Genomic DNA, 27,682 nt, shown 5'->3' on the forward strand with positions numbered 1-27,682 from the left:
CACACACACACACACACAATCCAACTCCCACATACTAAGTGTAAAATAATCTTCTTCATGAATGCACATTAACAGCTAAGATATATAAACACACATACACAGCATTCTCAATTTCTACCTGTGAAATATGTCCATTGTGCTTCTGTGAACAGATGTGTAACTTTGTAAGTAAGCACTACTCATGATGAATACATCTCAGGGGCATATTTGCTGCTACAGCATATGGCGTCATATTACTTTTATGCCACTAGGAGGCACACTAGACCTGTCAGAGTGCAATGCCTCATCACCAGTCATATGCCTGCCCTGAACTCAGGACAAAGTTGGGCAGAGAAAGACCTAACCTGACTCCGCCAGATGGGGCAGCAGAGAGTACACTGGTTTCCCCCCTGAACCCAGTGTACTCTCTGCTGCCCCATCTGGCGGAGTCAGGTTAAGAAAGACCTACTGCTGCAAGTAAATACTGTAACGAGGAAGAAGGCACACAGAGTTGCAAAATTCAAGTCTTAATTAAAAGCTTGCCAACGATGACAATACAGTATTGCGAAGTTGAGATCATGTTTTGTTTTGCTTCAGTTGTTCTGTTGCCATGCTGGCTCTTCACTCAAACTTGCGCAGGTGGTTGTAGAGCGACTGTACGTACGTGAAGACACACATGGGGTCTGGTTTACGACCCATAATCATCATGTCTTCCACTTCAATCAGCCGGTCACAGCTTGCCTTCACCCTGAAGCCATGTGGAGAAATAAAAACTAGGTCAGAGAAGATAAGTCGTTAATTAAGTCATTATTATGAATGTAATTGATTTATTACTGGTGATTCTGCTAACAATATGAAAAGTGTCTGCAACAGTAATCTTGAGTTGCCCTACAATTGAATAACACTTCTCTGTTAGGTTGAAAAATAATGAAAATAATATATCTATATTTCTGAACAGAACTATGTCTCTAACGACAAGAGAGAGTGTACTGTGCTGTAGGCCTACCACAAATTGCAGAGAGAGGACAAGGACATGCAAGTTTTCTAAATTCAAGTCTAAGTCTACGTTTAAAGTCTCTTTCTCTCAGAGAAATGAGACATCAACTACTAGAGACTCATGTCTGATGCCATCAAGGTGTAAGTTGTGAAACTGCTTCACACATGATGAATGGTAGATTCACTGTGTGAATTATTTTATGATCTGGTTTATGTTCATGAATCTATGTGTGATTGTGTTTCCACTTTCCAGCTGTGTGTGTGTGTGTGTGTGTGTGTGTGTGTGTGTGTGTGTGTGTGTGTGTGTGTGTGTGTGTGTGTGTGTGTGTGTGTGTGTGTGCGTGCGTGTGCACGCCTGAGTACGTTCATGTGTTTCATTTTGGTCTGGGTGTTAAAAGAGAGGCTCCATGTTTTTACACACAGATCACACCCCAGGTTTAAAGACTCTTGTGACATCCAAAAAAGGGGGTTAGACCTTTAAAAAAATCAATCATGCCTGTCTGTCCACTCAGAGAAGTTGAGAGAACAGCAACACTCTGTTTAGCAACCATGGTGTTTTCAACACCATGTGGTCAGGTAAAAGGAATGTGCACAGAGATGTGGATGTGGAGAGAGACGGACAGACAGACACACAGAGAGAGAGAGAGAGAGAGAGAGAGAGTACTCTTTGGAGAGGCATCATTCATTAGTATGTCAGACCTGGATCGCAGTACATTACAGATTGTAGCAGGGCTACAATGGTAGGTCTGTCATCTAATTTAGTCCTGCACATAGCCACGGCATGGTTTGCATGGAGAAAATACCTCTCTGATTCCATTATTATTAAAATGAATGTAATTTGCCTGCAGTTGTGTGTAGTCGTGTACTGTGTTTCATTTTACATGCTCAGAGATCAATGAACATTCAGGATTTCACAGCGTGGCAAAATTTCCACAGTTATTTGAGATCAACCAAATGCAACCTTTCATGTGGGTCTTTAAAATAATCTGTTATAGGCCTACATAAACTGTACAATTAATTCTGAGTGTTAATCTAACCCGGAGAGTCAACAAATGGTTCCATTTACACACACTTGACTTGGGTTTAAACTACTGCCGTGCAGGTGGCCATTGTGTTGGTACATACAGTTGGGTGCCACCGATATTGTCCCTTATCATTTGACCCATTTAGGCCTGACCTCAAAACTTTTAAAAATCCTTCTAAATCCTGAAAAAATCCTTCCACATTTTCACGATTTTTCAAAAATAGCAGACCTACAAGCTCGTAGCGCGCCACTCGGTGGCACGCTATGAGCTTGTAGATCTGCTATTTTTTAATAGCTAAATTATAACATAATGTTTAAAACACCAAAAGGGGTTCCCGCCCAAAATGGGTTAACTGTCCTTTTGCGCAGATCACACAAACCTCAGCAAAAAGAAAAGGACAATATCGATGGCCTCCAACTGTACATAACAGGAAATACAGTATCACTGCCACTTACTCTGCAGTACTAAAAGCCTGTTCAAAGTTGTGCTTGCGGTTGGCGGAGGCCAGGGAGTTGTAGTCAAATTCGGTGGGGAAGAAGGAGTGGACCAGAGCGCAGAAAGCCATGCCATCATTCCAACTGGACGAGAAGTTCTGGATGTCTATGTTCTGCAGACACACAAACAGAGGGGAGACATGTGCATAGGAGGTTAGAGATGAGACAGTAGTGTGTGTGTGTGTGTGTGTGTGTGTGTGTGTGTGTGTGTGTGTGTGTGTGTGTGTGTGTGTGTGTGTGTGTGTGTGTGTGTGTGTGTGTGTGTGTGTGTGTGTGTGTGTGTGTGTGTGTGTGTGTGTGTGTGTTTATTAACGGCTCAGTATGCAAAAAGAAACCCAGTAAGTGTGTTAAGAAGAAAATTACTCAGTGTCTTTCTCATAATTGTAATGGACAAAACTGCTCTCCTCTGAGTGAAAAAAAACCTAAAAACAGAAGAGGGTATTGGAGAATCTGATTTGGATAGGGCCACATGATCTGATGCAGGACAATGTCACTATGAGAGAAATAGACAAGATGAGTCTGTTCCAAACCAAATACTCTCTATTCCCGTACCGCCTTTGCGCTTTTCTCCTCCTCTTTGATCCTGTTTTTCCCTATTCTGTCTTCTCTTTGCTTCTCATGTTTTTGCTCTCAGTCTGTTCCATGTTTTCAGAGTTATGTCATTCAGAGTCAGTCCTGAAGTAGCCCTCAGTTTCTTCTGTAATGAAATGCAACCTCTCCAGTCTCAGATGATCTCTCTCTGTCTGTCTCTCTCTCTCTCTGTCTCCATCTCTTTCTCATGTGTGTAAGTGTGTTTGACAGGGGTGAGTATAACGAAGGACACATGTTCTGTTCTGACTGCCACAAGCAGCTGTAACAGGCAAACAGGCAGTGTTAATCCCCACACTCTGTGGTACCAAGAAAAAAGGTAACTAAGAGTCCAATCACGGTCCAGCTAGGGTTTAACTCTGCTCAACTTGTCCTTAGTTCTTGTCAGGACAACTCAAGGATGGATGTAATATATATTTATTGAATATAAGATGAGCAATACAGTATATTTATTATGGTTTGGCGATGTATTGGATCTGCTTTTTAGGTACTCAGATCAAGCGCATCAGTCCCGACCATAGGGACTCCGAATCCCCCGTACCTAAACAGTAGATCCAAAACGACAGGTGGTAGCTGGGGTGGAGGTGGGTGAGCAGCAGGTTTGTATACAGCGGCACGCTGATACAGCAGCAGCAAGCAAGCAGGCAGGCAGAGGAATGCAAACCTCACACACACACACACACACACACAAGGTAATAAATATATTATTACCTGGTATCCAATGGTCTTGGAACGACACCATTCAAGAAGTATCTGTTTGATGCTGCTCGCACTGGATACTCCAAAACTCTGAGAACGCTTCAGTTTGGGCTTAGAGTCCTCTGGCTTAGGACGGCTGCACAGAACAAGAGTGTAGGACAAGGAGACAATGATTGCTTGCAGTGCATTATGTAATACACAGTACATAATTGAGATCCATGTTTTCTTTCTGTCATTCAAAAAGTACATTTGTATTGCTATTACATCTATGCTTTGCTCAAGTTTGCTGAATGTTGCACTTGATGTTATAATGTACCTTTGACTGGCTTCGGAGTCCAGTTTTTCAAAAACTAATCGACGGGCCTGCGCACCAATGTTACGTGGCAGTGTCTGTGACCTCACCAGCTCCCGCCTCCTCTCCACTCCCCGCCCAGAGTATGCATCACTGCTGATATCACTGACCCTGCAGGATGGGAAGAGAGATCACACTATGTGAACAGGAAAATTGGACTGACACTGTCAATTTGGCCTAAATAGACTCTCTTTAGTCCAATAGAACTTCATGATGTGTGTAACCAGTTAATTAGTATAGTTATTCATGTGTGCATGATAAACCTTCTTTCAGTGTTTTGGTAGTATGTCAATTTGTTATTTATTATCTGTTAAATGATATGCATTTTTGTGACCTCATAGTGCACGAGTTCTTTGGTCCAGCACCAACTTAGTGTTTTGCTAATCATAATGCATAACTGCCCTAGATGTTCTGCTAAAGACAGACGTTATGACCGTCTTGGTAGTGATTCTACTGTAGCACAAGTTAGGTACTAAAGGCCAAGCCCCACTCACCTATCATGCTGGGGAAGCCCAGAGTAGGTCACAGACTTAGGAGGTGCAGAAAAGGCTTTGTCTGCAAAAGACAAAAGGCACAACATTCAAAAACACGACATCCATTTTGGCATACCCCAAAAAAGAAAGTCCATTCTGTACATGGTCAATGGTCAATGGTCAATGCAACCCAAATGTAAGACTTGCCTTGCATTCTGGGGGTTCCCAGAGTCCTGACTGCTGGAGTTGGAGTCCATGACTTCATAGAAGACCCTTAACAATGACGAAGACAAACCAAAAGAAAACAAGATTCAAAGTGAGGGGCATTCTATATGATCTGTAATACAGTTTAATATTTTAAAAGGTAGAAAAGGACTTTTACATTATTGTGTGTGTGAGCGAATTATAAAATTCACCTGGCTGATTAGGACTGTCTCCTATTGGTTGAGGCTCGTTGTTGTTAGCAGTTGACTGGCTGGGAGGCGATGCCTCTGTGACAGGTGAGACCTGGGAGCCAGTAGGGCTGCTAGGTGAGTCAGGGCCCATTTCAGCTGTCTTGGTTGTAGCAGTGATAGGGAGGTGTAGCATCCGCTTTGCCATTGGAGCTGTGTGCTCATGTGGGATGTCATTGGGTGGCGAGATCTTCCCATGTACCAATGTTGAATTTTCTAATTGACAAAAGAGATAAAGGGGAGAGTATGTTTTACATCTGCCAAGTGATGATTAAACACATTCTCTGCCGAACCAGAGTTTCCCGAGTTTTGGCCTAAAGAGTGGCCTAAAGGTTGCCCTAAAGGGTGGCCTAAAGGTTGGCCTAAAGGGTGGCCTAAATGTTGGCCTAAAGGGTGGCCTAAAGGGTGGCCTAAATGTTGGCCTAAAGGGTGGCCTAAAGGTTGGCCTAAAGGGTGGCCTAAAGGTTGGCCTAAAGGGTGGCCTAAATGTTGGCCTAAAGGGTGGCCTAAATGTTGGCCTAAAGGGTGGCCTAAAGGGTGGCCTAAAGGTTGGCCTAAAGGGTGGCCTAAAGGTTGGCCTAAAGGGTGGCCTAAATGTTGGCCTAAAGGGTGGCCTAAAGGGTGGCCTAAATGTTGGCCTAAAGGTTGCCCTAAAGGGTGGCCTAAATGTTGGCCTAAAGGGTGGCCTAAAGGGTGGCCTAAATGTTGGCCTAAAGGGTGGCCTAAATGTTGGCCTAAAGGGTGGCCCAAAGGTTGGCCTAAAGGGTGGCCTAAAGGTTGGCCTAAAGGGTGGCCTAAAGGGTGGCCTAAAGGGGTGTCCCTCTTTTTCTAACCTTTAGTTATCTGGGAGAGATACATCTATTGACATATGGAAGCTTTCCAGAACACATACAATATCCACTGGAGTGGTTTGTGTCAACTGCCCTGCCCTGACCAAGGCAAGGTAGTTGTTGAAAGAGCGGAGAGCATTACTCACTGCATTAGGGAATCGGATTCAAACCTAAACTTTACCTACCCTGGCATCCCCATAAAATACCTGAGGCAATGGCATGTGCAAATGTATACATGTATGCCTGATCGTGATCAGCCATTTTCGTTGTGTGACAACACTGTCACACAACGAAAATGGCTGATCACCAGCATTGAGTGGTTAAATTGAGTCCAAAATAAATTTGTATTCAGTGTGTAAATGCTAGGGATGAATTCATGCTGCTGGGTGAGACAGTTGGATGATTACCTGTGATGGTAGAGTGTCCATTCTCCACTGCAGAATGTGCTGGAACCGGGTCCACTTCTGTTGGCTCCTCTCGTTCAATGCTCTGGAACACAAACACACAGACACACAAGATCACACCAGGCAGAACGACTAGTACATACTACTACACATTGATTATTTTCCTCTTGGGAAGGCAGCAAGTTATTTGCGGAGCCATAATATGTACTAATATGTTATGTTTGGAGCAAAGACAAAGGGATCGACCATCATGTTGCTTTGGTTTTGGTCATGAAAAACGAACCCAGATGTCTGCCTCGCTCTGAGTCATCGGTGGATCGGTACACTTTTCAATCAGCGAATCTGACTCTCTCCTCCAACATGTGAATGTTTGACCCTACTTCAAATGAACAGAACCAAACATGCAAACTAACAAATCAGCATTACTCAGTTGCACGACTCCATACCATATCGGTAAAGCAGTCGACAGCCTAGTGGGTGTTATCGACACCAGAGGTCTGGGCTGTGTGTCTGTCTCCTCCTCTGATAAGGCCAGAGAAGCTTTTTATCTGACAGTTCTGTCTCACACACACTCACAATCAGTGATGGGTGGCACTTGAGCCAGATGACAAAATAGCAGGAGATCGAGTTATAATGTCAACTTCATCAGCACATCAAGTACATGTTATGGGAATAGTGTATCTACAGTATGTGTGACCCTAACTATTTCCTGACAATCTCGCCAGCGTAAACACTGAGCAGCAATGACATTCTTTCCTCCATTCTCTCCACAACCAGCCGCATGTCATAGCAAACAGACATCCATTCCTAAAATCACACCATGAAGGCTCCTATCTCTAACACTTAGGCACAAATAGGTTGTGGGTCAATCCCTCTCCATCCACGTGACACCCTCATGGCCTAGAGGGTTGTAGATTAGACGTTAGTGGCAAAGTGTTGATGTACCCAAAACCTTTTCATAGACATATGTACAATAGATTGCCCATGAGGCCCATGGTGCAACGCTAATAGCCATACAAACGGACAGGGTTTCTCAAGGTCAACAACATCATTGCAAAGGAGGTGTGTTTAGTTTTGGCCTTTGAAGAAACACAGATTAGCCTTCAAGTGTGATCTACTCTCTTGCCACCCTAATGCAGTGGTTCTCAAAGTGGGGTCCGAGGACCCCCAGGGGTCCATGGAGGGCTTCTGAATTGAAGTCCCCAGCCAAATTTGTTATTGTGGCTATTTAAAAATAGAAGATATACATCGCATCACTTGTACGTATGCTATTTCAGATTTTTGAGGGGCAATAGCCCCTCCTATGTCCAGCTTTTGGTGTATGTGTATGTGTATGTGCTAACACAAACTTTGTCCTACACAAACATTAAATCACATTGACAATGAATGGACAGGACACAAACAAACTCTAAACTAAATTCTGATTGGCCGGAATGAGATGATAAGATCGCCCCTCACTTCACACTGGTGTGATTTTTTTCACACCAGCTTTTGTTGTCTGTGTAAGCACAAACATTGAAGCCAAAAGTGAGGACAGAAAAGTGAAGACGCAAATTGTGATTGGCCGGAATGACATTTGTGATGATTTGATTGGTTGAGCATGGAATGTGATGTATGATGACGTATGATGATAAGAGCTCCCCTAACGTCACATGGGTGTGATATATATATAAAAATCACACCCGTGTGAACTGAGTGGTGTAAGGTTTTATATAGCATGATCAGCTGTGGTCTGACGTAATGTCTGACGTAATGAAATAAGGTAAGGTATTATGTAGCCTGATCAGCTCTGATCTGACGTAATGAAATCACACCCGGATGTGATTTCACAACTGGCTTTTTCTGTGCAGAGAAAATGACCATGGTTGCTACGGTCATCCAGTTCACCCGGGTGTGATTTAATTACGTCAGAAATTATTTTGAACATAGCAACCATGCTCATTTTTTTCTGCACACAAAAGCCAGTTGTAGGAGTGGTTTTTTTAGGGCCCCTCCTATATTCAGCTATAGTGTACAGTAGATGTTTGTCCTAACACAAACATTAAATGCCATTGACAATGAATGGAGAATTTACATCATACTGTATGTAGACGAGCGGCATGGAGGAGAGGCATGGTTTCCCACACACCCTCCCCAGAACAAACAGTAGGTGATGGCAGTGACAGGGACTACCGTAACCGTATACAAATTGGCAAATTGGCAATTGGAATTGGCAATGAATAAACTAAAAAACAAATCATGATAACCCTGATTTATATTTAACTGAACACAGTGTTGTGTATGGAAAATAGCCAATCTACAAGCTCACACACATGACGCATCTAAGTTGGCCTATAAATCAGGCTAGGGCTATACCAGCTGTGTTCATCGTATAGGAATGTAAGTGGGGAGTACAGAGACAGGAGGGCTGTATTACTTCATAAAGGGGCTGCACATAACTGGGGGGTTGTTAAGGGAAAGAGTGGGGGAATTATTGCGGACATTATCATGTCAGAAGAGGGTTAGGAGAACCATGGGGAAGGCTGTTGCATACTGTATTCACAGCTACATCTGGAATGTTAAGGTCACACAGAGGGACCATTATTTTAATGAGATTAATTTACTTGGAAGTTTATTTTTTTCAAACTGTTTGTGTCATGTGTAAATGTGTACATCCACACATAATGATAATTAATAGTTTTTATGCAAAATACTCACCTGCGATGTTGTTTATCACACCTGCACTGTGTAAATACGTTTAATTTAACATTAACTGGCCCGGACGGTTAGCTCAACCGTCTGGGCACCTAGGCTGCCAAAAGTCAGCCGGACGGCGTGCCGCAGGCTCGACTCCCGAGCCCGACGGCCTTTGCCGCGTGTCACTCCCCATCTCTCTCCCCCTTTCCTGTCTAGTTACTGTACCCTATCAATAAAGGCAAAAAGTTTAATTTAACATTAACCCTGGCATCCCAATTTTTTAACAGAACAGGAATTCATCATAGAGGTAAAAAGGGAAAAGAGACATATACAGTGAGGGGAAAAAAAGGGGGGGGGGTGCGGTGGGGGATTCAGATTTTTACGGGGGCCAGTTTGGAATTGCAGCTGTCCGTAGGTGCCCTTTGAGAGCGGTTTTGAAGGAGTCAAGGGATTTGCATGTCTTAATGACTGTTGGTAGGGCGTTCCACATTTTGGTGGCATAGCAGCGAAAATAATTTAGTCCCTTGTTTGTGCCGAATCTGGGTTGTACATGGTTCGTTGCACTCCCTCTGGTGTTGTGGGTGTGGACTTCGTTAACATTAAGGAAGTATCTAGACAGGTACATGGGTATCTTGGTGGAGTATCGAATCTTGTGGACCAGACCCATTGCAAGATGCTGTACTCTGTCGTCGACCCTAAGCCATTCCAGTCTGTCAAAGTGGGCAGGGGTGAAGTGGGTTCGGGGGGTGAGGCCAAGTAGGAGCCTGACCAGTTTGTTTTGGGAAGTCTGGAGCCTAGTTTTAAGGGCCTTTGAGGTGCTGTGGTACCAGGTGGAAACAGCTGACTGTCCCACTGGGGCAGGGAGACAACCACAATGATGCGGATGAGCTTTTTTGTCACCTGAATCCGCGTGTGCATATTTATAATCTGCCCGTTATCCGTTATGAATTAACGAGAAATGCACTCTGTCGAGGTGCCAACTTGCGCCTTGCACACAAGTAGGCCATGTATGGCCTACTTGTGCGCAAGCAGAGCGCGCATGTACTACTACTAACTAATGTCTATTACAACTGCTGTTCTAAATCCTTTAGACCCGTTATTGACCTTATACCAACCCTGAAATGTAGGCCTACCTAAGTTACGTTACCATCAACAACCAATAAGGGACCACCATTCTTACCCTCGTACCTTAGTTACGTCATCAAGAATGGTGGTCCCCCATTGGCCGACGAACACCGACATACACAGCCGATTACAGTACTTGTGCGCTCTGCTTGCGCAAGTAATTACGTCACCATCAACAGCCAATTAGGGACCACCGAGGACAGGCTTACATACCATACCTACGCAGCCGACCACATTACTTCCGTGCCCTGCTTGCGCAAGTAATTATTCATTTTGATTCCAAGATTTTGTGCGCTTTAAAAGCTATAATAAGCCTATGGATGGATGCCATTAATTTATTTCCCGCATTATTTCACCCGTGGTTTATCCAATATTAATTTATAATATATTTTAATGACCCAAATCCACCCTAAACTGCGGTTAACCGCGGCAATCACCAAATCCGCCATCTCTAAACCACAAAGCTTCCGACAGCTTAGCGGCACAGATCATCTAAAGTCCATCATAGGTCAGATAGGGAAACATGAGACTGGGGCGACTGAGGTTTCAAACTCCATGCTGAGATCTAATTCCCCTGGCAGAACACACAGCTTATCAGTTACATGGCACCTCTAGTGCCAAACAATGTCTTGTCTGAGAACACATACGGTATCTGCACGCCCCCTGATTCTTTTACACGCGTGCGTGCGTCAGCCACACACGTGTGTGACAAGTTGTGTGTTGACGTGCGCGCTGCCTACTGATATTGAACTGGCCAAAAGTATATTCACTGAATCAAGATGCCATACAAAGAATACGTGATGGAATGCTGTAACACATTACTACAAATCAAGCTGTGTTTATACCTTGCTTAATCCTCATTGTTCTCCATAAAGTCAACCAGACTGTGTTAGAAGAGAGAGGATACATGGCTCAGCTGTTTTTAGCCTTGACCAGCTGCATATTGTCAGTCGGGCAGAAACCTTAATTGTATCTGTCCATATTTACTGTTTTTGAGTGGTGTAAACCACTCCTACAACTGGCTTTGTTAGTTTACGTGTCTGTCTGTTTGTACCAAAAAATGAGCATGGTTGCTATGGTCACCCAGTTCACACGGGTGTGATTTCATTACGTCAGACATTACGTCAGACCACAGCTGATCAGTCTATATAAGACCTTACACCACTCAGTTCACACGGGTGTGATTTTTCCATAAATGAATACCCTGGCTTACAGTATGTTATACTTTATACGTTATTACAGCAAACAAGCCAAAAATAAGGTTGAAAGTGGTTCAGTCTGACTGTGGGCTTATGTGAAAAGTATGAGTTTGTGACTAAATAATCATTACATTGGATCCAGTTGAATTCTTTTTTCCATTTCCTAATAATGCGCGCACACATGCACGCATGCACACACGCATGCACACGCACGCACGGTGCATCATAATTTAGTAACGTTCAAGCAGACAAAAGCTCCCCTCTCTTTTTCCAGGAACAACAAATCCCCCAGTCTCTGAATGTGCGTCATTGCATCATCGCAGGGAAACTATAAAATATTTGGAGGACACAGACTAGAAAATGTGGAAAAGCCCTCAGTAAGACAGAGAGGGAAACAGTTATTATTATGTGCAATTTACTTTTTCAACCTTGGCACTATTCTAACCTTATTTCCATCATGCTAAATGGTTTTGTTCAAAGATGTGCCACTTTAAACGTTGAGTTTCAACTTTCAACATGTTGAACCATTCTGTGAAGCATATCTGATGGGGCTAAGCAAGACAAACCATATAAAGAGGTTAAAACACAGCAGAGAGCTGCAGCTCAACACCAAAAGATAGGACAGTATTTGATCATAACTGATCATGTGATGCAACGACTAGGAATATCCGGCCCAGGTTGTAAAAACAAAACAGACCTTCCAAAGTAAACAAAACAGTAGCAATGGGAGAACAAGAATGATACAAAGTAATTCTTATGTGACCCCTGCGTGATTTGACCTCTCTGAAGCTTTACTGACCAGCTATCCTGTTTGGCAGCATTCTATCTCTCTCTCTCTCTCTCTCTCTCTCTCCACTGGAGTTAGTCTGTCTCACTGCCCCTCTCTTTTCTCTTTTCCATTAAAGTCAGATCTCTTTCACTCCCTCTCTTTTACTGCACTAACACTGTAAGCTGACAATAAACCCATTCTGTGGTCTGCACAGGGAAATAAATAGAGCGACTTGAGGGAGTAAGACAGTTTCTTCAGTCAATGAGCCGTTAGATGAGCCAAACATCTGTGTACCAACAAAAAGAGACACCCGGTGTCCTGGTTTCACAGCAAGGAGAGAGGAGGGCATCAGTACTGGCAGTGTGACTGAGGTACACTATAGTTTGTATTTCATTAGTGTCAATATATCACAGTGCCAATGCCATAGCCCATAGGTTGTCTTACTATACTGCTGAGCCCAGCTGAATTGTACGGAATAAGACAATGCACAATCCAAAAATTGATAGAACGCCAAATCATCATACAATGATATCGTATAGCTTTACATGATGCAACCTGTAGCCTTAATGCACCTAAAGTGAGTTCCTGCTATCGTTCATTGGTTGGTGCATGTTTACAGACTGAGTACAGCTTCAACACTGTGGAGTTCAAGGAACAATGTGAAAGTTCTCCAGCAACCTGAGCTTTTACTCCTGGGCGACGTGCCCTGAGAGACAGACAGAGTTGCCTGTTCAAACAGGAGAGTGTGAGAGCCCTGGCTTACTGCGGTGTCCAACGGTTAGTTAGCTTGGATTGAAGGCCAGGAGGCATTGTTCAAGCTGTCAGAGCCATCCTCAGCACTGACACTTCAATAAAGGATGAGCCGGTTCTAGGAGACTGGACAGTTGGTATGTATCGAGTGGAGTGGGAAGGAGGTTAGGAGGAGCATTTCTATCCATCACAGTGAAATCCTCAGTGTTCATTTATCCATGTGTAACTCAGAGAGAGTAGCCTAAGCCTACCAAATGGACTCTAACCGGTCCATTTGGTTACATTTGTACACTCTTAAAGTTAAATGATCACTGAGGATTTAACTGTGTTCCTTCCTGTCTTTCTTCCATCCTTACTTCTTTCTTCGCCTTTCTTGGAATTCATACTTAACTCTCTGATTTGATCCCATCCTCTGTCCGACCTCTCCGTCTCTCAGTCTCTCTCTCTCTGCGGGGGTGACATTTGAGCTCCTGCTGGCTTTGCGCAATGGTCGAATGGAAGGCTTTAGAACAATGGGGGCATGTTGAGAGAGTTGACAGGGGGTAGGAGGGACATGCCAGTATTTGCCACTCAAATTTCGGCACAGTTGGAGTGCAAGAATGTGCGTATACGTGCGTGTGCATGTGTGTGTGTGTGTGTGTGTGTGCGCATGTGTGTGTGTGTGTGTGTGTGTGTGTGTGTGTGTGTGTGTGTGTGTGTGTGTGTGTGTGTGTGTGTGTGTGTGTGTGTGTGTGTGTGTGTGTGTGTGCGCGTATACGTGCGTGTGTGTGTGTGTGTGTGTGTGTGTGTGTGTGTGTGTGTGTGTGTGTGTGTGTATCATGGTACACAAAACACCTTAATGTCGCAAAGCTGTTTTTGCATAACTCATATTTGTGTACTCTATAAGTGTTGCACACAAGATGTTTACACGGTGTCAGATACAATTTGCAAAACAAAAACTCTAACAGGGGATATAAACAGATTGTAATCAAGATAAGTCACACTACAAACTCCACTTTCTAACGACAATAACACAATAGGACTCTGTTGCAGTTCCATGCGTTGCTCAAGCCTCACTCCGTAAATGAAACGGGTAGGTTTAGACATCAAAGAGAACTAGTCAACATCAGGAATGAGTTTTTCTTCTATTCACGGAAGAGAACTGGAATTATGGGGAGAGAGAAGGGGAGTGGAAATGGTGAAACAACACTTGAATGACACTGCGTCATTGGATTTCTGAAAAATGCCAGCTCAACTTTTTTGGGTAGCACGTCATGCCTGTCAAGTGTCGGCCAGGCCCATCATTTGATGCAGATTCATATCGCTGGCTTCCATTGAAAATTACTTGTCAATGAAGTCAACTGTATGTGACTCACCTTAAATGGGCGAATAGCTTCAGGGTCAAGTCATTTGTTGTTGTATATGAACTTGCATGATTTGTAGGTTTGTGAGCACAGCGCTCGCACACACACACACACACACACACACACACACACACACACACACACACTCTGTAATTTGCTCAGCCTCATAGATTTCTACAGGGGATACTTTTTGGAGGAAGCACTCACTCCAACCACCTGGTCTTCAAACACATTGACATGGCCTGCAATCTTTCTAATAAGGAATCATACTAAATACATGCCTAGACTGAGAGTTGGGGGTGAAAACTGAAAAATACACATACCCTCCTTTGAACACGTTAGTACTGAACATAACTGTATGCGAGGGACCAACTGCATGAGAGATGAATATTCCAGTCTTTGTTATAGCGTGTCGAAATTGTATACCACTACACAGTGTCAGTTGAATGATGTTGCTGTGTGTGTACACAGTAAAAATCCTCAGTTTTGATTTATCAATTTACAATCTGGGAAAAATAATAAAAAACAAAGCATTCTGCTGTTGGCGCAGCTCGGAATCTGTTCTTGAGAGATTAATCAATTTGTAACTCTTTACAGTAAATTACCACTAAAGATTTTACTGTGCACAGAGGCACATGAGAACACCCAGACATTCCAGCTGCAGCAGCTCTCTTGTGGATTCACTCACATTAGGGTATGTGTACACTGTAGTGGGATTGAGAACATGTGAACGGCATTTACATTCTGATTGGATTATCAGCTTTTAGAGGAGTAGCAGTCTTCTTGGGCCTTGATAAGACTATATATCTCCCTTATCCCCCGTCTTTCCCTGCCTCGGGAGTCAGGGTAGTCACTCGGGAGCGGGGGGAGGTACTGTAAATTGTCTTTTTGTGTTTACCTCCCCCATAAACACAACAGCCTCTTATAACAGGTCAATGTGCTGCCAATAGCATCAACTCTTAACCACTTTAACCCTGGTGGTCCATTTTAGGTAATAAAAAGGGGAAGAAAAAAAAGATCAGCTATTTTCGCTGCAGGCAGTATAAATAGGACCATCCAAAAGAATAAAAAGAATGAGAAGTCTGGACCAGGAACATGTACTTAATTCTCTTCTTCGTCTAACTGCCTCCCTGTCCAACGTTCCACTACGTGAGGCTGATGACAGCAGGCCAAGGGGTTCAGTTGTATTAACTTAGGCCAGATGATGGGAGGTTAAAGGTTGACAAGTACAATCACAGACAAGTCTTGCCATAACTCCTTACTCGCCTCCCAACGCTCCAGAAATGAGGTTTGCATGAGGTTTGCATGATGGAGCCAAGCATCCATCTCATGCACATCACTGCCCTCCCAGCAGTCAGCACCATGCATGCCTCAGGAGATCAGGTCTTCTTACCCAGCCATGCAATAGTTACCAGACACCAACTGGAGAACACATCATCATCCTCTCCACCACCACCATCGTACTAAGCGGCCCATGTACCCACGTCATTCCCTGGATCCTCTTTATTCCTGGCTCTGCCTTGCCCCTCAGGCCTCAGAACCACATAAACAAACACATAAAACAAGGGGAAACCACACACAGCAGAACGCTGCGTTAACCTGAGAGGCTCGATTCTGACCTTCACTGAGAAGAGAGGAAAGGATAGAGGGAGAAGGAGCCTTAAGAGCCTGCGGTCTCCGGCATGCAGTGCCTCTTTTTTAGCTAGTGGGATAAATACTTGTAGGAATACGACACCATATTTGGAGCAAATACAAAAACACCGCCGCTAAGATCTCAGCTGTGTGAAGACACAAATGAACTAGGTATTTCTAACAGATTCATACTCCAGCACAAATTAAAATTAAAAAATAACACAAAATAAACACCACAAAACTTCCCAAACTTACAAAAACCAACACTGTTAACACTATTTTCTTTGTCAAAAATGGTTAAAACATTGTTTTAAAACACAGCAAGTTAAAGTGGTTAAGAAGGTGATCAGGGATGCAATTGCAAACGATTAGAGTTTAACCGTCCTTGAGTACTTAGTTGGGTTTTGGGTTTTGCAATGACTAAAAGCTCACCCAGCAGACCTACATTTGTCTGAGGGGGCATCAAGGTGAGCTCTCCCACTGGCCAGTTAGTTATTAACTTGGTTCCATGGAGATGATGACGGGAATAGGGCCTATTGTCTGGAAGTCATTAGAGAGAGCCAGGGGTAGCCTGGGAGTGGCCACATACCTCACTGAACACCCCTCTACACACGCACGCACGCACGCACGCACGCACGCACACACACACACACACACACACACACACACACACACACACACACACACACACACACACACACACACACACACACACACACACACACACACACACACACACACACACACACACACACACACACACACATACAGAGAATGAGACCACTGACCTCTCTGAACTTCCCTACAACTGTTGCCTGTTCTTTACTTTCTCTCTCTCTCTCTCTCTCTCTCTCTCTCTCTCTCTCTCTCCTTCTCCTCTCATGCCTGTATTAATAGCCATGCTGGGGGCCTGTGCCAGGAATATAGCTTGACAGAAGTGGTCTTGGGGGAAAGGTAGGGGGGGGGGGGGGGGGGGGGGGGGTATGAGCTATAGGGAACTGAGGTGGTAGGAGAGAAAGAGGGTTGCGACCAGCGCTGCAGGGACAAGGGAGGGATAGATTGAAGGAGATGGTCAGAGAGAGGGAGGGAGACCGAGGAGAATGTGAGGGCAACTGGAGTACTGGCAGCAGGGTTTGGGTACACACTGAGAGCTAGATTAGGAGTTTTATTTCATTGTGTGAGAGAGATGCCGGCACAGCGCTGGCAGCACTGAGGGAGTCTCCATGGCCGGCGTGGAAATGTCAAATGTCTTTGTCATGGAGATAAACAACACTAGATTCACTGGCCAGCCTCTCTCTCTCTCTCTCTCTCTCTCTCTCTCTCTCTCTCTCTATCTCTATCTGCGTTCTCTTTCTGTCTCCACTCTCTCATACAGATATAAATATGTGCAAACCTCAAAGAGTGACTCTTTGGTCTCTCCATCCATTCCACTTGACTTCTCTCCAACATCCAGTGACGAATTTGAAAAGTCAAGTGTAATGGAAACTTGTCAGCCTACATAATACACAAGAAAATAGCAGGGGAAAGACCATTATTTAGTAAATAATTCATTACAGTTAGTATGAGGTGTGTCGCAACAACATACCATTTATGAGGTCATGCCTATAGGTGCATACCATACCATGTTGTGGATGATTACAAGAAAGTATAACTTACAGTACTATTGTATTGAATTGGACCTTTTAACCACTTTCAACCCAGTGTCCCTATTTTGGGCATGTCATTGTGTGACAAAATCTAAAGGACAGAGTATAAAATAGGGCTTAAGTGGTATATATAAGTATGGGTGACACCTGTTGGAATAACAAACTGAAAGCTGCCAGTGTTTGAACAATCATCTAAGCTATTTTAGATGCATTCAAAGGGCATGGGGTCATATCCTCACTTTCAACCACACACATGGTCTGAAACTCAACAGCACAACAGAACAGACATGAGGTCAGACGGTGCAGCCATATAAAAGTTGGAGAGACAGCCGGTGAGACAGAACTGTTTATTTGTTTTCACTGAAGGTTTGGGGAGTTGTGTTCTGTTGTATGGCCTCCAGAGCTATTCACACAGAAGCTTCCTGTTTGCCTACCAGAGGTTCACAGCACTAAGAGGTCATCCACAGAAGATCTGGTCAGATCCCGGTACCAACCTAGTAGGGGCAAAGCTCTAAGAGGTCATCCACAGAAGATCTGGTCAGATCCCGGTACCAACCTAGTAGGGGCAAAGCTCTCAGAAATTATAACCAAAAAGATGTTATCTTACGATATCAGTGACTGAAACGCTAGTACCAAATATAGTCCATACTGTAACACTAGCTAGCTAGCTAATCACGTAATATTACCGGGAAATATATCTCTCTATCAACATCAATAAAATAAATCAGTACCACATTTGGTGTATGCACTCGCCGTGTGTGTGTGTGTGTGTGTGTGTGTGTGTGTGTGTGTGTGTGTGTGTGTGTGTGTGTGTGTGTGTGTTAAAGAGAACAAATAACTTTGTTTCTCCTGTTACATAACCTGTACATTGTAAATTGCTTCATCTAGCTATATACTGCATGTGCCAGCGGTCTTATTATCGCTATTTAGTCTGGACCAGGTTCAGTACAATGAGATCACTATTGCTCTCACTATGCAATCTATCTATCCATCAGCCTATACATAGACTGTTATTAAACTAAGCACCGAGAAAAAGATAAATGCTGTGGCCTGTTTGCTATTATCCAATCTGAGAACCCATCGTCAAAAAATAAAGGAAAAACAGCGCCCTCTTTTTCTTTGAATTTGATAGTCTGTCTTGAGAGACTAGCTATTATTTACCCTGGATATCATGTTCTTGTACAGTCAAGCTGTCGCACACTATGGCTGTACGGAAAGGATATGAGATTTTTTTTTACAGGTGAGCTCAATGCCATCAGATAACGTTTTACGCTCTAGTCTGACAAGTGATATTTCTGTGAGTTGGTACTGTAGATAAAAGCTAGATAACCTTGTGACCTGGCCACTGTTATCTGCTCTGTTTATCTCCTAATGAAGCGCAGAGCATCACAGGAATTTACTGCGCCTAATAGACTGAGGCCAGGAGTCCGCTGAGATGCAGGAGTGGTGGCGAAGGAATGTGCATGTAAGATGGACACAAAATGGGTGAGTCATCCTGTCAACCTTGTATTTCCATATATGGTATTTTTATGTTTTTTTAAGATTTGATGCTCGAAATAGCGACGCCAGGTTTAAAGTAGGTTAAGTGAAAAATAGGGTTGTATTTTAGTTCACATTTTTCTCAGGAAAGTGAGAGTAGTGAGGGAACAGGGCCCAAAAAGGGGAAAAAGAGAGAGGGAGGTAGAGAGAGAGAGAGAGAGAGAGAGAGAGAGAGAGAGAGAGAGAGAGAGAGAGAGAGAGAGAGAGAGATGTTAAGATGTCCGTGAGACTAGATGACAGGAGGAAAAGGCGAGAAGCAGAGGGTGTGTGAAGGGCTGGGGTGCAGAAAAGAGGAATGAGTCGGAGGGAGAGCGGAGGATGATGAGAGGATGAAGGCTCCTGGGGTTCTTCAGTAATCCTTCCTCTGTCCGTGTACTTCAAATGAGGCCGAGTGTCCACACAATGCCCCATTGAGACCACAGCTTTGGAGCTGTAATTGGCAACAGCAGTGTTCGTGCATGGGTTCGTGTGTGCGTCATGCGTGCGTGTGTCCGTTCAAGAGTATTCTCGGACACGGGTTGGAGCAACGGAGAACGAAAGCGAGATAGACTGCCTACCTACCTACCTGTCTGTCTGTCTGTCTGTCTGTCTGTTTCGCTGGACAGACAGACAGACAGACAGACAGACAGACAGACAGACAGACAGACAGACAGACAGACAGACAGACAGACAGACAGACAGACAGACAGACAGACAGACAGACAGACTGACTGACTGACTGACTGACTGACTGACTGACTGACTGACTGACTGACTGACTGACTGACTGACTGACTTTGTTGAGACAGCTTAGTTTTTAAGAATCCTAATCTTGAATAATTCCTGCTGCATAATACACAGTGTTTTATTTTATTTTACACTGACAGTGAGTGACTCGTACACATACAATACATATTTCAGGGTTGACACTCTCAGGGTTAAATGAACACCAATAATCTTACTGTGATCATAATATGAAGCCTGCAGGTGGGATGCTTCCTTTAGGACCTGGAAGGTCACAGTGAAGATCAAAGGCTGGGACGTTTAAGCTTTATTTATAATCCTATACGGCGACGGCGTCCTTGGCCGAAATTCTGTTAGTCTGCCATCTATAGAGCTGTACATCTGCTGTCGGGCAGAAACCTTGTATCTCCATATTTCATCTTTTAGTTTTTTCGTAAATTGAGGCCCTACTTCAGCGGTTCCCAAACCTTTTTGGCCATGCACCCCCTGTTACCTCCCGACCTAGCTGACACAACCCCCACATGGAAATAAAAATGGCATGCTCGCGCACCACAAGGGGTGCACTCACCACAAGGGGTGCACCCACCACAAGGGGTGCACTCACCACAAGGGGTGCACCCACCACAGTTTGGGAACCCCTGCCCTACTTCATTGTACAGACTGTCGCACAAAAGTAGTGAAAATAGCAGCTCTACAAGCTCACAACATGTTGTGAGCTTGTAGATCATAGGTTTCCATCTGACAGCGACGATATATAACCATTGAGGAAGTGTCTGTGCCTGTGTACGTGCATGTGTGCGTGCACCTGGCTGGCGTATCATTTGGACCTGTTAGAACAACCCACTGTGGCTTTTACGAGGCCAACTGTTCCAACTGTATCTTTCTCATCTCCCTCTGGTCGGCCTCTCTCTCTCTCTCTCTCTCTCTCTCTCAAACAGGGGGGGTGGGGGGCTTGTATACGTTATGTATAGTGTTTCTCAAAACCTTTTCATGTCAAGAACCCCCATATTGATATGCATTTGTCTGTGAACCCCCATCTGAAAAGACTTTGTGCCAGGGACCCTCATACAAGATTTGTGTTGAAATGTTTCAGAAATTATTTCTTTCACATTTCTTCTGAGATTTCTTTCTAGCTTGTAGCTCAGCTGTTATTATAACCTTTTTGCAGCATTCCAGGGCACCCCCTGGAACCCCCTCAAGGACCCAACATTGAGAAGCACTGATGTATATGATTATGACAGTGGTTTACTGAGCTGCAGGGAGCCCCGTGAAGATGATGACTGGTTGTCACATCAGAGAACAGGGATTTCCATACAGATGCAACTGATCTGTACGCCATTGTCCAAATTCAGCTATATCGTCCTCAGTGAACCCCAGAACACAGTCACACACACACACACACACACACACACACACACACACACACACACGCGCGCGCACGTGCACAAGTACAAACCCACACATACGCACATGCATCCATGCATGCATGCATAACCCATGCTGTAGCGTTCACACTGCACACGATAACACAACATTCATTTTCATGTACACTCACTCGCAAACACATTTTCTGCTGTGTAGGATGGAAACCTTGTATGTCCAAAACCATTACCTTTCAGGAAATGAGAAAAAGGGAACCTGTCTTCCAGAAGATCCATTGCAGTGGCATCATGTTTTGAGCTTGTCGTCGATCAACTATTTCCGCTACTTTTGTGTGCCACTGTGATACAACAAAGTATGAAATAATAGGGGATTCATTTTTAGGAGGCAAAAAAAGAAAAGAAAACCCTAAAAAGGAGGATAGTTTCTGGCTGACAGCAACGATGACAGGCGTCCACACGTTCTCTTCAAAGCAGTACTTTTGCGTTACATCCTGTAGATGGTATCTGATCTAATTTAAACATTAATGTGAAATGAGTTTGTCTGGGATCAGGGGGATTCTCCACCAAACACAAGAACAGCATTGTGTTGTTTACAAGTGACCTGATGATCTTACTGAAGATTACATTCCTCTTTCAGGTGCTCCGCATACTTTGGTAATGAGTGCTATATGAGTAGTGGCCATTTGCATAATGTGTGTATGTATGTGTGTGTGTGTGTGTGTGTGTGTGTGTGTGTGTGTGTGTGTGTGTGTGTGTGTGTGTGTGTGTGTGTGTGTGTGTGTGTGTGTGTGTGTGTGTGTGTGTGTGTGTGTGTGTGTGTGTGTGTGTGTGTGTGTGTGTGTGTGTGTGTGTGTGTGCGTCTCTGTCTGTGTGTAATCATGTCTACATTCTGGTATGCATGCATGTGTACAGGATGTTTTTCATGTGTTTGCATACATTTGTGTCAGTGTCTGTGTTTGCATGCAGGTGCACACACGCACGCACGCACGCACGCACGCACGCACGCACGCATGCACACACACACACACACACACACATACTACAATGTATATGATCTGCTAGATGTGGTCATGTGGATATATGTCTATCGATCTATGTGGTCGTGTGTGTGCATGCTTGCGTTGTGTGTTCCAGAAAGCAGCTATAAGTTCAGCTAACCAACACAACAAAACATGATGAGGCTGCACCAAATGGCCTAAAAACTAATCGTAATATTGGACGGATCAAAGGATGAATGGAGGCACTTATACTTAAAGAGCAGGTGGAGATTTGGTTGATATAAACAGCTTGTGACGTCCAGTCGTGTATTAGATTGTTAGTAGATTTTTTCACGCTGACTCTAAATAAAGACAGATGCACTAAGTTGAAACATGTTCCAGAACCTGAGACTTGTTGAATGAGAAATGAAGTCACATTCAAGGTGCTTATGATGTCACACAATCCAGTGCCACATTGTAATGCCGAGAAATAATAAACTACTTTGTTTTTGTCCCTCTAATCCAGTGGTTTTCAACCCTTTTCATTTTAGCCCATTATTGTCTCCACCAGGCCGAAGGCATGGGGAGAGAGTATGTTTTGCACTCCGTCCGTGTGTCCGTCCGTCCGTCCTTCCGTCCGTCCGTTACCAGCTAATCTCCGGCACCGTTAACCCGGTTGATGCCAAACTTTGCACACACACTCCCTGGATGCCAACGATGAACCTCTGCCCCACAGTTTCCAGAACGGCCTGTTATAGCGCCACCATGAGGCAGCTTTTCACATTTTTTACCTAAAACTGCACCGATCTGCGTGAAACGTTGCATGCACACTCCCTAGAGGCCAAGGACAAACCTTTGACCTGCATTTTCCGCATCTGCCTTTATAGCGCCACCAGGAGGCCGACTTTTGTAAAACACATTTTTTGATATTACTCCTCCAGATTCTGTCCAAAAATCTCACACATCGTTACACACTATCTCTATGGTCATGTGCTCAAGTCGGATCTGTCCGATATTTCATATTCCATCCTAATTGGCTATAATTAGCTTTCACAGTTTGCAAGATTGCCCCGTTTTGAACAAAAGCCTCAAATCATGAACGCAGCATGCAATTTACGTGAAATCTTTCACACATGTTCTTACTAGGCTGAGGAATATATCCCACCCTTTTCACATTGGCCTGTTATAGCGCCACAGGTTGATTTTTGCAAAACACATTTTTGGAACAAAATGCCTCAAAAACATGTTTATATTAATCCTAAACATTTTGCCAAACATCTCACACAGTCCTATCCTCCTGGTGGAGACCTGTGCCCAGAAGGGCACTTTTTCTAGTTTATTCTGCATTTGAGCCAGGGACCACCATTTGATGACATTTAGCCTCTCAGGCCCAAGACAATATTTTGTTGTTGTTGAATAAGATTTAGTGCACAATTACATGCTGATGTTGGTACCATTAGGAGAGATAACAGGCAACATAATTATTTTACATTTCTAATTCTGTAGACTTCTTGTAAATTAAGTAATGCAGGTGTTAAACAATAGAACTCATGAAACAGGTTAATTTGGTTTCTCTCTACACTCTCAAGAGTTAAAGTTCTTGGTAACTGACCAACTCTCCATCATTTAGCTGGGGACCACCTGGAACCCTGTCAAGGACCACTGGTGGTCCCCGGACCACTGGTTGAAAAGCCATGCATGTGACGTTGCCCAGGGATCCGCGGCTCTGTTCATTAGACTGCTCTAGACTTAGTAAACTGGATCCGAGTTTGCTCTGTAGTTGGACTATTTTTCCCCCTCTAGTCTACATCTCTTCTGCAAAAATAGCAGATCTGCTATTTCTGCCTAATGTTCACCCCAGAATGCTGGGGCTCAAGTGCACAAGTCCATTATTAAATCATCTCTTTTCCTCCATCCAGACAAGAATTCACCAACCAAGTTCCATCTCCATGAGTGAGCTCATTATGTCACTGACTGGCCACAACAGCGGCCTAACCATAAACAGAGAACACATGCGTGTGCCCACTGCCCACTGCCCACACACACACACACACACACACACACACACACACACACACACACACACACACACACACACACACACACACACACACACACACACACACACACACACACACACACACACACACACACACACACACACACACACACACACACATCCCTAACATCTTTTAGGGATGTAAAGACCAAAGACTAAGGGAAAGTATCCAGATTGTTTTCAGCTGGTATCTATAGTCTCTCTCCTTTCTAAATATTTACTTTTGATATGACAGAACAACCCCACAACTGTCAAATGTGCCTGACATCATGGAGAGAAAACGGCCAAGAAGTTTATTCAACTCATCATTGTGTTGAATGATGGTCAACAACGTAGTGAATACCAAGAAGGCAGCAGAAGACTCAGGACACTAATGTAAACAGTTTGTTATGTGGATCAGCAAACTCCTTAACACCAGCTCCTAAACCTTAACAGCAGAACTGAGTTAAGAGGCCTCTCCTCGGACATTCCATGTGTGACAAACGAGGCAATATGTTTCCACGAGCCAGTGTCCCCAGGTAATAGTATAAATGTGTACTTTATAACATTAAAACATCCAGACACAGTAAGAAGTCTGGTCAGTGCTGCACCAGATTTAACCTGAGCAGCTATTCTGCCTCCAGAGTTGTGATATATAACCCAGACCTGGTCCAATAGGAACCAGGTGTGTTCCTCATACTGTGAAAATGACTGATGATGAGATACATGAGGCTTACTCCTTAAGTCCCCTGTCACAGGTTAGACTTATGTCCGACAAAAAATCCTTTACTAGGAATTCAGCATAGATAAGAACTCGCACATTGCATGGGCCTGGTGTGGGTACTGCTGTTGATTATAGTTTCGTCAGCAAGTTAGTTTCTTCTTCTCTCAGAAGGGCATACTCACAAACCAGAGCCTTCATTTCTAAAATGCTGATACATATTTGACACAGATTCACAAACCACACTGCCACACTAGCCCTGCCTCCTACTCACATTACTGTACTTCATAAATCTTTAAGCATCCTAATGGAGGCCTGTTGTGCAACCACAATGATAGAAGGTTAGTGCCTGGTATGACACATCACCCACAAATCTGCTGGGCTTTAGTAAACTGATATTCTGCTCAGTGCTCTTTTCGGCTCTATCTCGCAACATGCTATATGTGTGCATGCATGCGTGCGTGCGTGCGTGCGTGCGTGCGTGCGTGCACGCATGTGTGTTTTTATAGATTACAGCTCAAAGTGTAGAGCGCACCATTAAGATTACATGTTTGTACGGTACACTTCCCCTTGGGGCCTCCTACTATTATGCAGACTACACTACACACACGCTGTAAAAACCATCTGTGTATTGTACATTCTCAGTTAAATCAACAACACTGACGATTTTACTGTGAACAGTAGGTGATATGTGATGCTCATGATACGCTAACCTGCCCTGAATAAACATGTCCATCTCACATGGGATTACCTGCAAGCCATCCATAATTTACAGACACCCCAGTACTCACGTTGGCCTTGCTGGACACGGCAATGGTGGCTCGGCTGGAGAAGCGAGCGGAGGACGGGCTGCCGCTAGACGCTGTGCCCGATACCATGGCGGACACCTTGACACCTGCGGTGGGACTGCCGGAGCAGGGGGGAGATAACGGAGAGTGGGCGGGTGGGGACGAGGGGCTCGGCGGCTGGCTGTGGACCGTCTGGCCCTGGCCTCCCTGGATCTGGGCTTGGGACTGAAGCTGGCTCTGGATGTCGAGATGGCTGTGGTCGTGGCTGTGCGTGTGGGCCTCTCCCCTACCGTGAACGACCTCCCCTGCGTCCAAGTGGCTCGGCTGGACCTCGCTGTGATGGTTGTTGTGATTTGAAGTGTGGTTACAGTTATTTGGACTGTAGTGGTGGTTGTTGTTGTTGAGCAGTACGCTGCGGTCGCACGCCATCCCCGCCAGGAGCTCCACCTGCCGGGTCAGAGCCTCCAGCTGCCCCCTGAGCTGCCTGTTCTCCTGTTGGAGCTGGGCCACGGCGCAGCCCAGCGGGCCGCTCAGGTTCACCGTCTCCTCCAGCCGGCGCTCCATGCCCAGCTTGAACGAGCTCACGTCCACGTGGACCTCTCGGATGGCGTCCCGGACAGTGTTCTCGTAACGGGCCAGGGCCGCGCACACCGTCTCCCCCTCCGGGGAGGAGGCGGTGGGTGAGTGCGGCGGAGACAGGTCTCCTCCTATCTCAGTCAGTGAAACCACTTCCATTATTCCTGTGGTGGCGGTCGGCGACTCGCTGGAGCAGTGTGTGGGGAGTCTGGGGACAGGGATGTCTCTGTGAGTTAAACGCAGAGTATGTGAGTTACTTAGTGGAGGGGCAGTGGACAAATTCTGCACCCAGGTTAGTTGTTCCGTGTGGTGTGAGCTGGAGGGGGGTTGGCCAACAGGATGGGCAAAGGTTTAAGGGGAGCAAATGTCTGCTCTCTCCCAACTCTGTGATCTCTGTCCTTGTTGTGGTCTGGCCTGGTATGGTCTGGTCTGGTCTGCGTGCCCTCAGACAGCTGTCAGTCCACTCCGAGGCGAATGTACTGTAGGGTCAGGGAAGGGCACGGGTCTGGTTCTGAAGGTATTCCCCCGTCTTCTCTCTGAATCGTATGTCAGTCAAGCAACTCCACACACAGGTATGTGACGTGACATGACCTTCGGCTGGTGAGCAGCAGTCAAACCCCGTCATAAAAAGCCATTCGAGGTCGTCAAGAATCCTGCACAAATCAAAACAGGTATGTTATTAATTACCCAGTACAGTGGAGTTGATGGATTCACAGTTTGTCAATGAGTTGGTGAATGACTTAGGAATCTGAAAGCGAACATGGACAACAGCACAAGCAGCGATTCCAAACCCAGTTCGAAAGACACTTCTAATAAGCTGTTACACTGAGAGATCAACCAAGAGAGAACATGTATTGTAAAGATATTTTAGTAGGAGAGGAAAAAGGAACAGCACATGTTTCATAATGGCTACAAAACAAACCAGTGAGGTAATCCTCACACACAGCTGCGTGACTTATGTGTGCCTAAAATGTAGTTTGAGTGTGTGTATCCTACAATATGTTTGAGTAGCCTACGATCGCAGTAATCCATACCTCAGTTCAGCTCTCCTGGTCCGGTCCTCCCTGTGGGAATGTGTGTATGTGTGTGTGTGTGTGTGTGTGTGTATGTGTGTGTGTGTGTGCGTGCGTGCTCGCTCTGCACTGCCTGCTGAGACTCCTGTTTAAACTGTCTCCTACCCTCAGGTTGATCACTCTCCTCCTCTGGCCAGGGGGAAGGAGGTGGGAGGAGACGAGGGAGGGAGCCGTGAAGTGGAAGGTGGAGTAACGGAGAGGGTACGACAGAATGAAGAAATGAAGTAACTGTGTTACTTCAGAGAGAGAGAGAGAGAGAGAGAGAGAGAGAGAGACGTGTAGTAAACGTGGGGGAGGCAGGGAGGGACGGAGGCGGACCATTTGCCTCTTTATCCTGACCCTCTGTAAACTGTTGGAAGGACTCCTCATGTTTATGTTGCCTTTCCCCTCCTCCTCCCCCCGCCTCCTGCATGTGTGTCAATCCCCTGCTGAG

General features: G+C 44.9%; 1 protein-coding gene across 1 annotated transcript; it reads right to left on the reverse strand.

Moving 5' to 3' along the window:
• Positions 1–16: 16 nt before the first annotated feature.
• On the reverse strand, positions 17–27,328 carry smtnl (smoothelin, like). Its single transcript, XM_079513750.1, has 12 exons — positions 27,211–27,328; positions 25,604–26,829; positions 6,296–6,377; positions 5,023–5,274; positions 4,814–4,879; positions 4,628–4,688; positions 4,098–4,244; positions 3,794–3,917; positions 2,456–2,607; positions 445–727; positions 193–339; positions 17–160 (listed from the first exon to the last, which is right to left on the reverse strand). Exons 2-10 carry the CDS (start codon positions 26,333–26,335, stop codon positions 601–603), a joined length of 1,743 nt encoding a protein of 580 aa, XP_079369876.1. The 5' UTR covers positions 26,336–26,829; positions 27,211–27,328; the 3' UTR covers positions 17–160; positions 193–339; positions 445–600.
• Between the last annotated feature and the right edge of the window lie 354 nt (positions 27,329–27,682).

Source organism: Electrona antarctica, assembly GCF_951216825.1.
Source record: "Electrona antarctica genome assembly, chromosome: 11".
Taxonomy (NCBI): domain Eukaryota; kingdom Metazoa; phylum Chordata; class Actinopteri; order Myctophiformes; family Myctophidae; genus Electrona; species Electrona antarctica.

Coding starts and splice junctions, on each gene's coding strand:
- smtnl (XM_079513750.1), bottom strand. CDS start 26,335: ATGGAAGTGGTTTCACTGACTGAGATAGGAGGAGACCTGTCTCCGCCG. Junction 6,378..25,603: donor CCGTGTCCAGCAAGGCCAAC/GTGAGTACTGGG, acceptor TTTGTGTTCCAG/AGCATTGAACGAGAGGAGCC. Junction 3,918..4,097: donor GACTCCGAAGCCAGTCAAAG/GTACATTATAAC, acceptor TGTTCTGTGCAG/CCGTCCTAAGCCAGAGGACT.